Source organism: Vipera ursinii (assembly GCF_947247035.1).
Source record: "Vipera ursinii genome assembly, chromosome: 4".
Classification (NCBI taxonomy): Eukaryota; Metazoa; Chordata; class Lepidosauria; order Squamata; family Viperidae; genus Vipera; species Vipera ursinii.
Genome location: NC_139514.1, coordinates 19,618,781 through 19,634,962, shown reverse-complemented (window position 1 = coordinate 19,634,962; position 16,182 = coordinate 19,618,781). Strand labels below are relative to the sequence as shown.

Genomic DNA, 16,182 nt, shown 5'->3' with positions numbered 1-16,182 from the left:
CCGCTTGGGGGGGGGAAAGCCCTAATAAGCAGGCATATACATAGAATGAAGGCTATTGCTAAGCACATTGGTTTGTGCTTAAATTGTAAGCCGCCCTGAGTCTTCGGAGAAGGGCGGGATATAAATGGGATTAAAAAAAAAAACTTCCTTACCTGTTTCACAGGGCACTGTTTGGGATAGTTCATAGTTCTCACATTGTAGAAGTCTTCTTTCTTTGATTGACTCCCATATGAAATCAACATTTACCATAGGCAGCTCATACTTCTGGATGGTTTTCAGATGACTGGGAGTGAGTGCATCAGCATCATCAGTGACAACATGAGTGCACTAAAATTACATTAGGACCCAATTCATCACATGAAGCATTACCCTTACTGACCCATGCTTCCACAAAACCAGGTTCCACGTGTTGTTTTTAAATAATTGAACATACATTTGATCACTTTTAACCGCTTTCTTTCTCATTGACGATCTGTTTAATCATTTACATAATTTTAATGCATCTCTTTACCTATTTGCTTCTTAGAAAGAAGTAAATTCTCCCTTTGAGTCATATTTGAAGGTTTCTTACTAAGGCATTTAAGTGATTCAAGTTTGTTTTCTTCTCCCTAGTCTCAGGAGGAATTTATTTACAAAATAAATCTCAAACATATATCTTAAATTGCTGCTTTTCTAATAGAGATCCTTATTTAAAAATGTGTATTAAAACACAAATGTGTATGAAAACAATCTAATTCATAATTTTAATAACTTTTTAAAGAAACTTTTCACATAATAGATAGATAAATCCAAAGAGATTTTACATTTCCTATTTAACTCCTACAAAAATTTCCTTCATTTCTGTAACATGACATCCCGTAAGGAGTAAGTTGGCATCTACGATATAAAATCTACTCTCTTAAATATAGAAGACATAGGACCCAAACTAAATCAGTCATATTTATCATTCGTTGAAGTAAATATTTTTTTCATTTATCCAACTGTATTTCATTATACACTGGAACTCCTTTCTTGAGTTTGCTGCTCTCCCTACCAAAGACCCAAAGACGTAACGCTAAACATACCTCTTGATTTAATCCAAATGCAATCTGCCCACCATTTTCCTTAATGGACTTCTTCAGTCTGTTCTTTTCTAGAATTGTTAACTTTTTGATTCTCAGAAAGAATATGCAGCTGGCAAAAGTTGCAATTGTCATCCTGCAAAGCAAATTTCAAATCAGTATAGTTCCAGCAAGGATTTTTTTTTATTACTTTGGGCCGTGACAACTTGGATTTGCAATGCTAACCTGACCATGCCCAGGAATGGAAAGCTTCAATATTTACTCAATATATGTTTACGATATGTCTGGCTTCATGATCATCATTAATTAGTCAGTGACTCAGAATGCTTCATACACACACACACACACACACACACACACGTGTGTGTGTGTGTGTGTGTGTGTGTACATACACATCTGAATTGAAGTTCAACCAGATGCATAAAATATTTGCAAAAATAACTACAATGTTATATAATGAATAGAAATGGTTAATTCGATCACCCTTCTGAATATTAGAAAAAAATATTTTAATTAGCCTAGACTATTATCATGGTTTGATGTTTTTACTTTTCAGATTCCTTTATTAAATAAATTCAGCCACTGGGACTTATTCTGAGATGTTCCAGGAGCCACTCTGAAATCAGATAAGAGACTGACCAACTCAGCAGACTCAAAAAAGGATTTTAGAGATACTTTTACAATGTATTCTCCAGGTTACAGCTGGAAATTGGTGAGGACTCCACCTGCAGTGAGAGAATAGGAGAGTGGAATCCAGCTGGCTGGTAGCATTATTAACACTCAGTTGGGGAGACCTTGACTTGATCTAAAGGTTCAGTATGTAAAGGAACATTGGTTAGAATAACTGTTAATTGTTAAATTAGTTGGCAGGATGGCATGACTAGTTTTAATCCATTTTTTCACTCCTACATGAAGATGCAAAGGACTGAAACTGTGAGTTTCTGCATTCAAAGCACATCCTCTATTTATTGGTTTACTGTATTAGTTTTTTAGCCTAGACTGTTATCATGGTTTGATGTTAGTTTTTATAGCTTTATAGTTTTACTTTTCAGATTCCTTTGTTACATAAAGATTTGCATCTTACTAGCAGGCAGGAGAAATAAAAAGTGAATAAATTGATCCCATTTCCAGAGAGTTAAAGAATAAGTTTAAACAACAAATAAAAGAACAAAAGAAAATGTGAAAATACATTAAAATAGAGGTTGGCTTACACCCTGGGATAAATTAGGAGATCATTATCTATAGTTTAGGGACGCGGTGGCTCAGTGGGTTAGGACGCTGAGCTTGTCAATCAGATGGTCGGCAGTTTGGCGGGATGAATCCTGAGTGCCACGTAACAGAGTGAGCACCTGTTACTCGTCCCAGCTTCTGCCAACCTAGCAGTTCGAAAGCACGTAAAAATGCAAGTAGAAAAATAGGGACCACTACGGTGGGAAGGTAACAGCGTTCCATGCGCCTTTGGCATCTAGTCATGCCGGCCACATGACCACGGAGATGTCCTCGGACAAACGCTGACTCTTCGGCTTTCCTAAAGTTGGAAACGACTAGCACGCATGTGCGGGGGAACCTTTACCTTTACCTTTACCTTTTATCTATAGTTTACTGAATTAAACACAACAACAAATTTGAACAGGACAATGAATTATATAATCTGGTTTCTTTATAGCTTTGTGTCATATATGAATCCAACAGAAAAGCTTTAGTTTAGAGAACAAACTTGTGAGGGAAATCAATAAATATTAAACGTTAAATTTCTAGATAATATTCCCTTCCCAATATTAATAAACCACTATTTGTAATATGTCTCTGTCAATTTCAGGTCCAATGTCCAAAAATCAGTTTACATGCAAATTTAAAATCTAAATTACTGAAATATATATGCACTGAGATTATTGGGGGGGAAAAGCAGTTTAAAGCATTCTACAGTCCAGAATGTCTAACAACTTAAGCAATCTGAATTAGTTAGCAGCAATATCAATAGGAAATCCAGTACATTTCAACAGTGAAATGAAGTGGATTTCAAAAGTCATTTAAAATATGATTAATAAGAGCAAACATTACACACTGTTGGACAAAGTTCCATAAGCGTGAGTCATACAGAATGACTTTCCCATTTTCAGAATTCAGTTATTTCTCAGATTTTCAAATGTTCTAAGTTTCATCAGCACAATGCCTAGGAGGCCAATCACTACTAATTCTATTGCCACTTATTTCTGAGTAATCAGCGAAGAAATTCTATATTATTTCTGAAAACAAATCTTATCTATTCAGAAGTCATAATGAACACTATACTTTGAGGTAAATATGCATCTTTAGGGTTGCTACCTGAAGGAGAAAAAACTGTAGGTGAAAATATCCCAGAATATACTTTAAGGAATACTTTAAGTAACGCTATGAAAACATTATATGGTTTTAATTTTGTCCAGCTCAATGCTTTGTTAGCATACAAAATACTATCATGTTGCCATATTCATGACAATAACTAAAGTACTTAAGGGGAGCAAAAAAAGGAAGGGAAGTGGGTGTTTCGCCAATATATACTTAACAGTGTTTTTCACACAATGAAGCCCTGAGCCAAACTTAATTTAATGTCATCTTGTAGAGAGATATTTTTTGCCTGTGTCAGCATATGCAACACAGCAGTTCAAAGCTCATTATAAGATTATTACATTTATGTCATATAAAGTTATACAAAAATTAGTGCTAGGCAAAAACAGGTATTCTGATTTAATTATTGCAAAAACTATAATGGCTTAATGCAAACATGAAAATACATAATAATCTAGATGTAAAATAAATGTTGATTCTAGGGGAATTAATTGTAAGTTTTGTGGTTCTTAATTAAATTTATTTGTTGCAGTGCCACTGCGGTATATACAGTATTTTTTCAATGTAGGTATAATAGGCATGTATATTATTTAGCATTAATATAGATATGCATCTTAATCAGAATATGAAAGAAATTCATATTCTTTTTATTCGCGATTGTCATGGTCATATAGTTCAGGGGTCTTCAAACTTGGCCCTTTTATGACTTGTGGACTTCAACTCCCAGAATTCCTCAGCCAGCAAAGCTGGCTGAGGAATTCTGGGAGTTGAAGTCCACAAGTCATAAAAGGGCCAAGTTTGAAGACCCCTGATATAGTTTATTGAAGAGAGATTCTAGCAATTAGCTAGAAGAAAAACCAACATAATTAGTTCCTTTAACGCCTGCAGACCATGCATGCATTCTGCATGAACTTCCCTCTGCCTGGTACCGTAAAATTGCTGCCTATCATTCCACTATTGTGGACACAGGGTCCTACAACACATTCCATTTCAGCAAATTATGAGGAGATTCAGTTAAAATAGCGTTCCTCTTTTCTGGATTCATGTGAACACCCAAACGAGGGTGAAATTTAAATAAATAACAAGCTACTTGCCTGCTAGCTGCTTTATTCCAATTACGCAGCAGAGACTTCCTGGTTCCTTACCCTCAAGGGAAGTTCAAAGCAAAGGGAGGGCGCTGATCTTCAGCTTTTACGGAAGCAAAGCCACCAATAAAATTGTTCCAGATTGCGAATTAACAACAAACTGTTTAAAAAAGAAGACGTGCGCCCTCTCATGAGCTATGTGGATATTTCATTTTTCCTATTCTATAAAGCCGAAGGGCGGCGGAACTTGTGGCAGTTCCGACACATTTGCCAGTGTATCTATTCTCTGATAATTTCATCCTTAATTGGCTGTATTAAGTTTGGTCCTGAGATGGAAGCTAATTTGTGAGAAAGTTTAGCAGAAGGAAAAATGATGCAACTTAAAAAATAGTCCATGAGAATTTCCTAAAGCGGTGTGCATTTAGCTCAAGAAGAAACCCTCTTTCAAATGTGGCTGAATCATCTGGCTTAATTTTTAGATTTCTTTTATGATTATTATTATTCATTAATTTTGTATGTTTACAGTTCATAAGTGCTTAATAAACAACGTGTTGTCTAGGTCCTACTTTAATAATATATATTAAAATCATAATCTCTATCCCCTTTTTCCAGCCATTGGTAAACAATTTTAGATTTCTTGATTTCTTCTCCATGCCTTTTTTTTTTACTTTGTACATCTTACATTTTAAAGAAAGCATTGATCTACAAATGGAGATTGGCCAATAGTAAAATACTTCATAAAAGTAACATGTTACCCTGATAAAGTAATTTTCACGTTCTGGATTTGTATGACACACAAATCTATAAACATGATCTATGTTTACTTCAAACAATACTAGAAGCTGAAATGCAGCTGTCAACATTTGTGGTTCTCTGTATTATGTGAACACCACAATAGTATAACACTGGATTTTGTTCAATCTGTGAAATTGAATATTAAAAACAATAACAATATTCTGACAATATTACAAATAGCTGATTGCATTTTGAGCAGACTTCAAAGATTAGAATTGCCAGATCTAAGCTGCAAATATCCAGATGACCAAGAGATGGCAGCAAAGAAACAAAGAAAACTCTGCTGCCATCTAATGATTCTCTGGAGCTTTGCTGTGGAGATTTGAAAGGCATATAAAGCAGATTACAACCTGAACTAGCAGAAGCATGATTCTTGGTAAGGCTCACTTTTGCATTATATTTTATGATTCACAGAGTGAGACTTTTATTTGCATTTTTAAATCATGCCTCTATTACTTTATAAGTAATGTAAGCCAGCAAACATATATAATGCTTCTTCCTTCTATAGTTCCAACAACCACCTTAGGAAGCAGGTTGGGTTGAGAGAGAATAACTGGTCCAAAATCATCCAGCCGGTTTTCATGTCTAAGGTGGGACTAGAAATCACAATCTCCTGCTTTCTAGACCAAATTGGTTCTCTTTTTAAAATATTCTAAGGTTATACTTGCCAGGTAGAAAGGCAGTATACAAATTCAATAAGTAGTATTATTTGGAAAACCATAGTCACTGTATTTTGTTTTGTATTATTTTGTATTGTTTACAATTCCCAATGTTGCCTCCAGAATTAGGCACTCCCAGTTTGGCATGGAGTTGACAAGAACTTGATCCCCAACTCTGAGACTTTGAGAGACTTTTACTTTTCAAAAAGTGTTTTCTTTCCCGATCGGCAAATATGAATCACCAGGAAAGCAAAAAACATTTATTAAGGGGAGGTCAAGTCCTTTCATAGGGTACAGAAACAAATGATACATATATTTGGATGTGTGATACATCAGAAAGCAAGTGATGAAACAACAAAAGACATTGATTACATGTGAGACTTGAACAATAGAAAATGTTGATTCTAGAAAATATTCCACAAGTACAAATGTAATAATAATAATAATAATAAAGTTGGAAGGGACCTTGGAGGTCATCTAGTCCAATATGGGTTATATTACTTTCCCAGCTGGGTTTGTATGTTTCTTAAAACTTGCAAGTCTATTCAAGGACTTTCAGAATACAATCTCAATTGTTTACTGCCGAAATGCCAAATACTCGCATAGCAAAAGAAATTGGCATTAACCAAAAAGAAAAAAAAAGTGTTTTCCCGTGTTTAACTGTTAAAAAGAGGTCTAGAGTCTCTAGACTGCCATGTCACCTTTTAAAAGGCGAAAAATGAAGTCTAAAATTTTAGGCAACATCACTATCTACAGAGCAAAATTATTCTTGAGGCGTCCTTGGTGCTCTCTGAGCTTGAGGGCAACACAGAACCTATTTTCATCCTGCCAGATTACCACAATATTTTCCTGTACTTTCTAAAACCATTTTTAACTTTTACATTACATGTTAAAATTATTTCCTCACTTTAACAGTTAATATTGTTGCGGCGGGGATGATGGTTACAATAGCGTATGCTAGAAGAGCTACCCTTTCCTTCACCAAAAAAAAAGGACCTCACCCCTCCCTTTAACTGCCATTAAGTTCAGCCAAGAGCCGTGACGCCAAGTAATATTTTCCGAAACTTCTTGGGAATTGTAGTCATTTACATGGCGGCTGTCCTGCTTCGTAGAACGGTGACCTTCCCGGCAGAGAACTACGAGTCCCAGAAAGCCTTGCGCTCCCTATTCTTTAGCCTGTGGCGCTGATTGCTTCGAAGGTGGCGGTAGGTTTGTACTGTAAAGGATCTGGCTGTCGGCGCTTTGTGCTGAAAGAGGTTGGACGTCGAGCGAGGTAAGTGAGGAGACTGGGAGGCTAAATAGGAAGGCTGTTGTAATCGGTTTTTCTTTTTCTGTCTTAAAGAAGATATATTTACGTTCAGGATTTGAGGAAAACGGATCTCTAGCCCACCTTTAGGCCCGCTCTGGGCGATTAGCCCCGACGTCGCGTTGTATTTGCCTCCTGTCTGCCTTCTCTCGTTCTCACACCAGATGATTAAGAGTTTTTATTAAGAAGTCAAAAGGGCCCCAAGGTTACCTGAATGAACATATTGGCGTCTTTGGCACGATCCCTGTTACACTAAGTCAGATACATTCAAATGTATGGGGAATATAATCTTATCTGGAGAATTCTTGGAGTTGGGACTCCATTGACTTTAGAGACACTAGAGTTTAAAGAGTTTATGATTTATTTGGGTGCATATCAAACTTTTGGGATGACACTTGTATTTTATCTTTCTTATGTTAAAACATGCAAATGATCAGAAGTATAAAAATGATCAGAAATCCAATATTTCTTTTTTAAAATATCCTTTTTCTTTTTTTTCTAGTTTGATATTTAATTCTTGTTAAATTTGCTCCATTTATTTTTCCTTTCATGCACTGTGTGTATACACACAAAACAGTTGACAGTTATTAATAATTTTTAGCAAGGACTCAGTTACAGTGTAGAAGAATGCACCATTGAGAGACTTGACAGAGTAGGTTAAGGATAGGTCATGATGACAAATATCTAATTGCTAAGGAGCCAAAAACGACTTGATGGCACATAATAAACAGTACAGCAGTAATATTACTTTTAATATTAAGTAACTACTGTAGTTTAAGATCAAAACATCTATTATAAAACAAATACTTTGATGTAATGTTTTTTCAATGTTATTGGAATGTTATTGGTTGCACTAGATGACCTCCAAGGTCCCTTCCAACATCATCATCATCATCATCATCATTATTCTCAATTTCGGATGAAAAAAGCAAATAATTTTATGCTTGTATCATTGACATTCTAAGCTGTAAATAATGTTAATAGAATTCTTTTTCTAGTCTTTTTTAATACTCTAAACTATCTAAATAGTAGAATGTTAATTATCTTTAATTATAAAAACATAATTTATAAATAAAAATATTGTCAGAAGCAACACAAAATATTTTTAGTTTATGAAAGCTGTCTAAATCAAAAGGTGGAACAAGGTTCTGTTGAATTCTGTCAAGGTAACTGAAATGCAAAAGCAGTAACTGCTCTCTCACACCAATAGGACAGCAATATGGATTACTTGTTTATCATGCAAGATTGGTCATATTTTCATATTGTTTTTGGTATATGTTTTATAATTTTTTTCATTTTTTTAATTGTAATCCAGCTAGAACTGAAAGATTGGGTGGCATTAAGATATTGTAAATAAATAAATTTGGTAGCCAAATTAAAAAAAAAGCATAAATAGATTTTAAAACATTGGTCATTTAATTATCATAAAATTGTGTTTCCCATCAAAAGAGGAAGCAGCCTAAATTAGTTCCGAATTAGCCTGATCAAATATGGTCCAATAAGCTGAAAAATAGTTAGTACATGACTATGTATTTGTTTACTTTTCTTGGTTTATATGATTCTGAGTAGCTTACATGAGTAATATAAATAAAACTTAATTTAAAAAAATTATATCTAATTATCCGAAGTACTAGGGACCAACCCATTCAAATACAAACAGTTCTCTTATTTGTATACAGTACATCAGATGGAGTTTTTGAAAACAATCTGGCTTCTGGGACATGTAATTCCAAAGAAAGGTAAAGACAGTGACTGAGAAGGCCTTGTTTGATAGTCCCTACAAATGACTTTTTCTAGATGTTGGGACCCAGAAAAAAACTACCTTCCAAATCTTAAAACATACAGCAAAGCTGCTGGGAATATGTAGTTCTGAAAATAGTCAAGTATTATAGGTGACAATCCTTGCCTCAAATTGCATCTAATGTAGCTGTTAATACAATAGTGTTAAATGGGCCAAAATGACTGGCACCCCTAACTGCCCAGACTGCTGCTTCTGGACCAGCTGAAGCTTCAGGTTAATCTTCAGGGGCAGTCAATGTGGAATATACTGCAGTAGTCCAAATTAGAGTGACCAGAGCACGAGGCACAGTGAGCAGGGTGTCCTAATCTAAAAAAGCTCTGTGTACAGGTCCTTGCACGGTACCTGGTTTTTGAACAGGAACTGTGGGTTACAATCTACTTTTGCTAATGGCGTGTCCAGAATTAAGATGGTCTTTGGTATCGGAAGGCTTTCATGCACAAAGTAATTCTGCCTTGAGACTAAGTGTTTGTCCCGATCCATACCCTAGTGGCCTCCAGGCATCTGGAAAAACAGCTGCATCTCTTGTTTGGCCTGCAGTCATGATGTTCCACCGAGAATTAGTTTACTGAAGTATTATATAGAAGTCCTCTTTCCCTATGAAAACAATTTACTAATCTTACATTATGTCATTCCCTATGTAAAGGGTTTATCATGAATTCCACATTTCCTTCTTGGGGGTGGGGGAGGATGAAATGTACTGTATTTACTGTGCTGGGGATGACCTATAAAGCCCTAAATGGCATGGGTCCGGATTATCTTAGGGAGCACCTGCTGCCAGCATCAACTTCCAATCGTCCTGTGCGCTCCCACAGGGAGGGCCTCCTCAGGGTCCCGCTGGTCAGGGAGTGCCGGCGGGCGATCCCCAGGGGGAGAGCGTTCTCGGTGGGCGCACCTGCCCTATGGAATCAACTGCCTGTGGAACTCCGGATCACCCCCGCCCTTTGCTTGTTTCGCTGGGACCTAAAAACCTGGCCATTTGAGTTAGCCGGCCTGGACTGAGGGATTTTAAGGTTTTAAATTTTAAATTTTAAACTCTTTTGGGGCTATTAATTTAATTTTATTTTAATTTGTACATTGCACTTTTTTAATTCGCCCTGTAAACTGCCCTGAGTCCCTCGGGGAAAAGGGCGGTATATAAATCTAAACAAATAAATAAAATAAATAAATATTTTTCAACCACCAGGAGGCACTACATGGCTGCTTTCATTCACACAGGAAAATCCTTATTAGCTTACAAATGATACCTGACTTTTGTCAGCAGACGGATCTTTCTCAGCGATTTCTTGTAGATATAAAATAAGAGAAGCAAATGTATTAACCCTGTGGCATCCATAATACAAGGCCCTGGTACTTAACTTCTCTTGTCTCCATCACTACTTAATGAACTATCCACTCAAGAGAAAGATGACCGTAGCAAAACTGTCATTTCTAAACCTCATGGGCTGTCTAGAAGGGTATTTTATTTGCTTGTTTAAAACAGAGTTCCCCAACCTTTCCGGGTTGGTGGCCTGAGGGGGGAAAGAGGGGATGGTTTTGTGGGAGGGGCAGGCACGTGTGTGTGCACGAGCACCTGTTGCTTGTGCGATTGAGGCTGAGAGCACCTGTGATGCCTGTGCAAATGGGGACGAGAGCGCTTGCACTCATGACGCTCGAGTGAGGCCCCAAGCGTACACATGTGCACCAGCCAGCCACTCATGGCCCGGTTGCAAATAGGCCACCAATCAGTAGTGGGCCATGGCCCACAGGTTGGGGACCCTTGGTTTAAAACATTGATGTTATAATTGGTCATCTTTCAGGCAACTCTGGTTTGTTCCCAATAAAAAATTAAAAGATATATAAAATCATGTTTAAAACTGTAAAACACAACCAGTTAGAACACGAAACGTTAAAACAACAAAACCTGGTGCCAAATCCATGTTAACCCAGCAGCATCAAATCCCCTCCCAAAGCATGGGGAGAAGCCATATTTTTCCCCTTTTTCATTGTTTATTCTATTGCTCCATTACTTTATTACTGTTATGTTTACACTTCTTTTCATTTCTCCATTTTTATTTTTTAAACAGCCTAGAACAGGGGTAGGCAACCTCGGCTCTTTTATGACTCATGGACTTCAACTCCCAGAATTCCTGAGTCAGCATAGCTGACTCAGTCCATAAGTCATAAAAAAGCTGAGGTTGCCTACCCCTGGCCTAGAATAACCCTCTGGTGAGTTAGGCAACAAATAAATTTAATGAATGAATGAATGGGTGGAGCCCTGCTGAACTTTGGGGAACAAGGTGTTCTGCGAGACGGAGGCTGCCTTGCTGGCCTGCTTTCTAGTTTCCATTAGATGACAATATTTGTGGGAAGGGACCAGGAGCGTGCCCAGCCTGACTGGATGGTAGGATGTGTAGATGTCTTTAGATGTGTAGATGGCTTTCTTGCAGAAAGCCTGTATTCAAGCTATTCTGCTGCTCTAACAGCTGAAAGCAGCTTATGAAACAAACTAAAGCATTAAAAGGACCTGGGTGAATGAATATGTTTTAGCTCCTCCTAAACTCTAATAGTAGGGACGTGGTGGCTCAGTGGGTTAGGACGCTGAGCTTGTTGATCAGAAGGTCGGCAGTTTGGCGGGTTGAATCCCGAGTGCCGCGTAACAGAGTGAGCGCCTGTTACTTGTCCCAGCTTCTGCCAACCTAGCAGTTTGAAAGCACGTAAAAATGCAAGTAGAAAAATAGGGACCACTACGGTGGGAAGGTAACAGCGTTCCGTGCGCCTTTGGCGTTTTAGTCATGCCGGCCACATGACCACGGAGACGTCCTGGGACAAGTGCTGGCTCTTCGGCTTTGAAATGGAGATGAGCACCGGCCCCTAGAGTCGGAAACGACTAGCACACATGTGCGGGGGAACCTTTACCTTTACCTTTAAACTCTAATAAATTAACACTTGTTTCAACTGCACTGTAATTTGTTTGAAAGAATCAGCCCAGACACAGGAAAAGTACAATTGTGTGTTGATAATCAGCCTATCTGTGATGGAGACAATTATATGGAAATAAACATCCTCTAAATAGTTCAGCTTTAGCAGTATAAGGATTTATATAACATCCTTCATCTTAATTTAAAATTACGGTACTCTACAGTATATGAACTAGTCTTTTCCTGTCTTTTTTTCTCTAGTATTGTGGTAATGATCCAGATCCTTCAGTAAGCTTCTTTTGTTTTCTTTCTATAATGGAGCAGATTATGTTGAACCCACATGCAGTTTTTAGATAAATCATCAAAACCCCATCCTACCTCAAGTATTACCAAGCAAAAGTTGCATAATTTCTTGCTGAATACTGATACAACAAAGAATTGGCACACAAACATCATTTATATCACCTTTGGGTTTAATGTGTGTTCTCAACACAGAAAAATAATACTATTACGAAGTGAATAAAAAAGTACCTGTATTGGTAGTCATTAAATACAAATAGAGATAGAATATTGTCTTTTGTGCACCCTCCCTGACCCTCCCTCACAGCTCTATGCTTCCCCTCACTCCCTTGCATGGCAGAAGCCATTTATCTGGCTGTCGGCCTGGGACTTGTAACATCCTGCCAGATTTCCCACTGACTTTGATTATGGAATTGCCTTTCCTAACCACTGAGGGATTCATTTAAGGATGACAATTGGGACTACAAGGATTGCCGTCAAGCTTTACAACCCTATCACTTAGTGACAGAAATTCCAGTCTCAATTGCCATCATGTCGAGCGCTATATGTGAATGACGTTCTTGTTTTATTTTTAAAATTGTTCAGGAACTGAAAGTGAGACATTGGATGCGTCAAACTCTCCAGAAATAAGATAATTTAAAATTGGACTGTTTTACTTTTCCAGATGGCCACATCCACAGATCTGAATTGGGAAGAAAACTTGATTTCGCACTGGATGTCTACTGCTGCCCGTGCTGGAGTCATACTAAATCCTACTTTCCCTGGTTTGAAAACCACCAGAGCAATCAGTACTGAAAGTGTCTTAGCAGATCATGGTGTTAATTTGGTATATAGATCAAGTAGCACTTCTCCAAGTGAAAACACTATGCACAAAGAGCAAATACTGGACCCTAAAAGTTCTTTTGAGGAAAAAGTGAATTCCTCCAAGACACTTTTTACAACTTCAGCTTCTAACAAGGAGCAAACATTAATGGTTAAAGATATCCCAGCTCAGTTGACCTCCATTGAAACTAAGCCTGGTTCTGATCAATTAGATGATCTGGATGAAGGATGCTGCACTGAATTACTCTTACAAAAGCTGGAGCAGGTAAAAAACACTGAAGATGACTATGTAAGTTTTTAGACAATTTAAAAATATCTTTCCTTGTGAAAATTAGGTACATAACTCTAACCTTTTGCCTAGAAAGCTTTCATGAAACAACGTTTATGTCTGTTGTTATGGTTTCTCTACTCTTGCCAGATCTGAGGAGAAATGTTATAGTTTCATTTGAATTTCAGTCTGGTATTTATCAACCAGATTCTTACCTCTTTTAATGCCAGGCTCTAATGTACAAATTGTAGGAATCAGGTGGTACTTGTACTTAGTCTTCAATGCTAGAAATGCTTTAAAGTATATTCTTATTCTTCTGAAAACTGTTTCACTTAACTGTATCAGCTAATTAGTCTAATGTATAAGGTCTAAGAATAAATCTGTCTAATTATACTCAAAAAGCTGAAAGAATTGCAACACCACAAGAAAGAACTTCTGAGAAGGCAGCAAATGGAGCAAATTCAGAGATTAATGGAAGAGCAACAAAACTTGCTTTCCCTGGCTGCTGAGCAGCAGGAACACACTGGTAAGTGAGTAATGACCTAATTTTAACATCTACAATAGACATTCATTTTACATATACTTTTAAGTGTTTTGAGATAGCCAGTAAAATTTACTTTTCTTGCTATCTAGCTAATCAGTAATCATCTAAATTAAGAAATATGAATCTTGCTAAAGATTTTTCGGAGATGGATGCTGACACCTCTTTTTTTCAGACATCCTCATAAGAGTATAAATATGTGACTTAATTCTCTTCTTACTATATAATTGCTTAAACATACTTTGGCCCTTCTCCAAAACCTTGATTAGACAGACATTTTGTGGCTGCTACTTTTAAGACCCTCCTGTTTTAAATATAAAACAGTTGTGATGGGGGTTTCCCGATACTCCCATGTAACACCTCTACTCCGCGAGCTGTATTGGCTTCCAGTTGCCCTTCGGGTGAGATTCAAGGTGCTGGTGATGACCTATAAAGCCCTAAATGGCTTGGGTCTGGGTTATCTGAGGGAACACCTGCTGCCAGCATCAAGCTCCCTTCGTCCTGTGCGCTCCCACAGGGAGGGCCTTCTTAGGATACCGCCGGTTAAGGAATGCTGGCAGGTTATTCCCAGGGGAAGAGCGTTCTCTGTGGGCGCGCCGGCCCTTTGGAAACAACTTCGCATGGAACTTAGGACTGCCCCCGACCTTCGCTCATTTCACCGGGACCTGAAAACTTGGCTCTTCGAGTTGTCTGGCCCAGGCTGAGGGGTTTTAATTTTTATTGGGTTTTAGTTTAAATTTTGGGGACTTGATTTAATTAATTTTTTATCTGATTTTAATTTTTGTATGTTTGTTTTTAACCCTCCCTGTAAACCGCCCTGAGCCCTACGAGAATAGGGCGGTATATAAATTTAATAAAATAAAATAAATAACAAATTCTGGAAATTTGAATTTTCAAATTGTATTTCACGCATAGAATTCATGTTATTAAAACATACCCTTCTTATAAAATCACAATGCAGGTAGTCCTTGACTTATGTCCACAATTGGGAGCGGAATTTCTGTTGTAAGTCATGATTGTAAATTGAGTTGGATCTGATTTTATGACAATTTTTACAGTGGCCATTAAACAAATCACAGTTTTTAAGAAAATCAGTTAGTTTTAACAAAAGCTAGAAGAGAAGAAAATCACAATCATGGCCAGAAGGGCAACTTCACTGCTTTCTTGACAAAGCTTCCACAAGAAAGCGGGGAGTAGCTATGCATGTCCTTTACTTTTGTAGGCAGAACTAAACAATCTCCAGAAGAAAGTCTGCAAGGAAGTATAGAAGGAGACAGTGATTGTGAAGATCAAAGGAACATGGAGGTCTCTCAAAATCCAACTGCAGGGAAGTGTTTGGAAGCTGTTTATGCAGAAGAAAGGTAAAACAGTAAAAGTGCAGTATTACAAATGCTGACAAAAAAGTAAAAGCAATTAAGCTTACTAATTTTGACTATATTTATTTTAGTTGAAACTAAAAGCAGCAAAATTATTTGCCTGGAATCCCAAAGGTTCTTTTCAAAAGGCAATTGGATCTTAGTTTTTTCCCTGAAAACATTTTACTTCTCATCCAAGAAGCTCCTTTAGTCCTGGTTGATTGGTGGGGAATGGAAGGATTTGCATGCCTTAGCAGTCATCTGGTCATTAGCACTCTGAAGTTTGGTTGTTAGTTCTTTGAGTGTTATTGAGGCCACTTGGGAGTTTATCTGTACTCTCAGGGTCACCTGACTCAGAGTGCAAATGGGTGTGGAACCTTTTTGGGACTGCTGAAAGGACTGTGTTTTAGACAGGTGGTGTTGTATCCCTATCCCTCTGTTGAGAGTGGGCTGTTCATTTTTAATATAGATGGCCTCTTGACCCCTTTTTCAAGCCAGTGGTCCTCTTTGTCCAGAATTTGAACTTTATTATCTTCAAAAGACTGACCTTTTGTCTTTCAGATCCACATGGACTGCTGAATCGTGTTCTGATGGGTTTATTCTCCTCTGTCATGCCTTGCATTTGTGAAGTGATTGTTTTGTTTCACCAATGTACAGATCTGCACATGTCTCACTGCACTGCACAGCATATACCACATTACTCAGTTTGTGTCTGGGTGTTTTATCCTTGGGTTGGACAAGCTTCTGCTTTAATGCATTCTTGGGTTAAAGTATGCACCTATTTTGGTTGGTTGAAAAGCCTCCTGAGCTTTTCAGATACTCCTATCTCCTGTCTACAACCCAATTCTTTTAGCAGTCCCCAAGAAGGTTCCACATCATTTGCACTCTGATTCAGGTGACTCCTAGGGTAGAGATAAACCCCCAAATGGCCTCATTGACTCTCAGGGAGTTAACAACCAGCCTT

The 16,182-nt window shown here is 37.6% G+C and overlaps 2 protein-coding genes across 5 annotated transcripts in view; one reads left to right on the top strand and one right to left on the bottom strand.

The window, feature by feature from the left end:
• The window catches only part of PARP4 (poly(ADP-ribose) polymerase family member 4), a 56,634-nt gene extending 52,080 nt beyond the window's left edge, over window positions 1-4,554 (bottom strand). Inside the window, exons 1-3 of the mRNA XM_083362244.1 lie at window positions 4,484-4,554; window positions 1,065-1,197; window positions 153-327 (exon numbers count right to left, since the gene is read on the bottom strand). Coding sequence (XP_083218370.1) covers window positions 153-327; window positions 1,065-1,196 — 307 coding nt within the window. The 5' untranslated portion in view covers window position 1,197; window positions 4,484-4,554. The remainder of the gene's footprint in view (window positions 1-152; window positions 328-1,064; window positions 1,198-4,483) is intronic.
• The window catches only part of CPAP (centrosome assembly and centriole elongation protein), a 90,631-nt gene that overhangs the window by 55,130 nt on the left and 19,319 nt on the right, over window positions 1-16,182 (top strand). For 2 of the 4 annotated variants that reach the window (XM_083362248.1, XM_083362245.1), the window contains exons 1-4: window positions 7,116-7,201; window positions 12,897-13,343; window positions 13,725-13,848; window positions 15,086-15,224. In XM_083362248.1, the coding sequence (XP_083218374.1) occupies window positions 12,897-13,343; window positions 13,725-13,848; window positions 15,086-15,224 (710 nt within the window). In that variant the 5' untranslated portion in view covers window positions 7,116-7,201. Of the gene's footprint in view, window positions 1-7,115; window positions 7,202-12,896; window positions 13,344-13,724; window positions 13,849-15,085; window positions 15,225-16,182 lie in introns of those variants that run through there. The other 2 variants (XM_083362247.1, XM_083362246.1) reach the window with 2 other exon arrangements.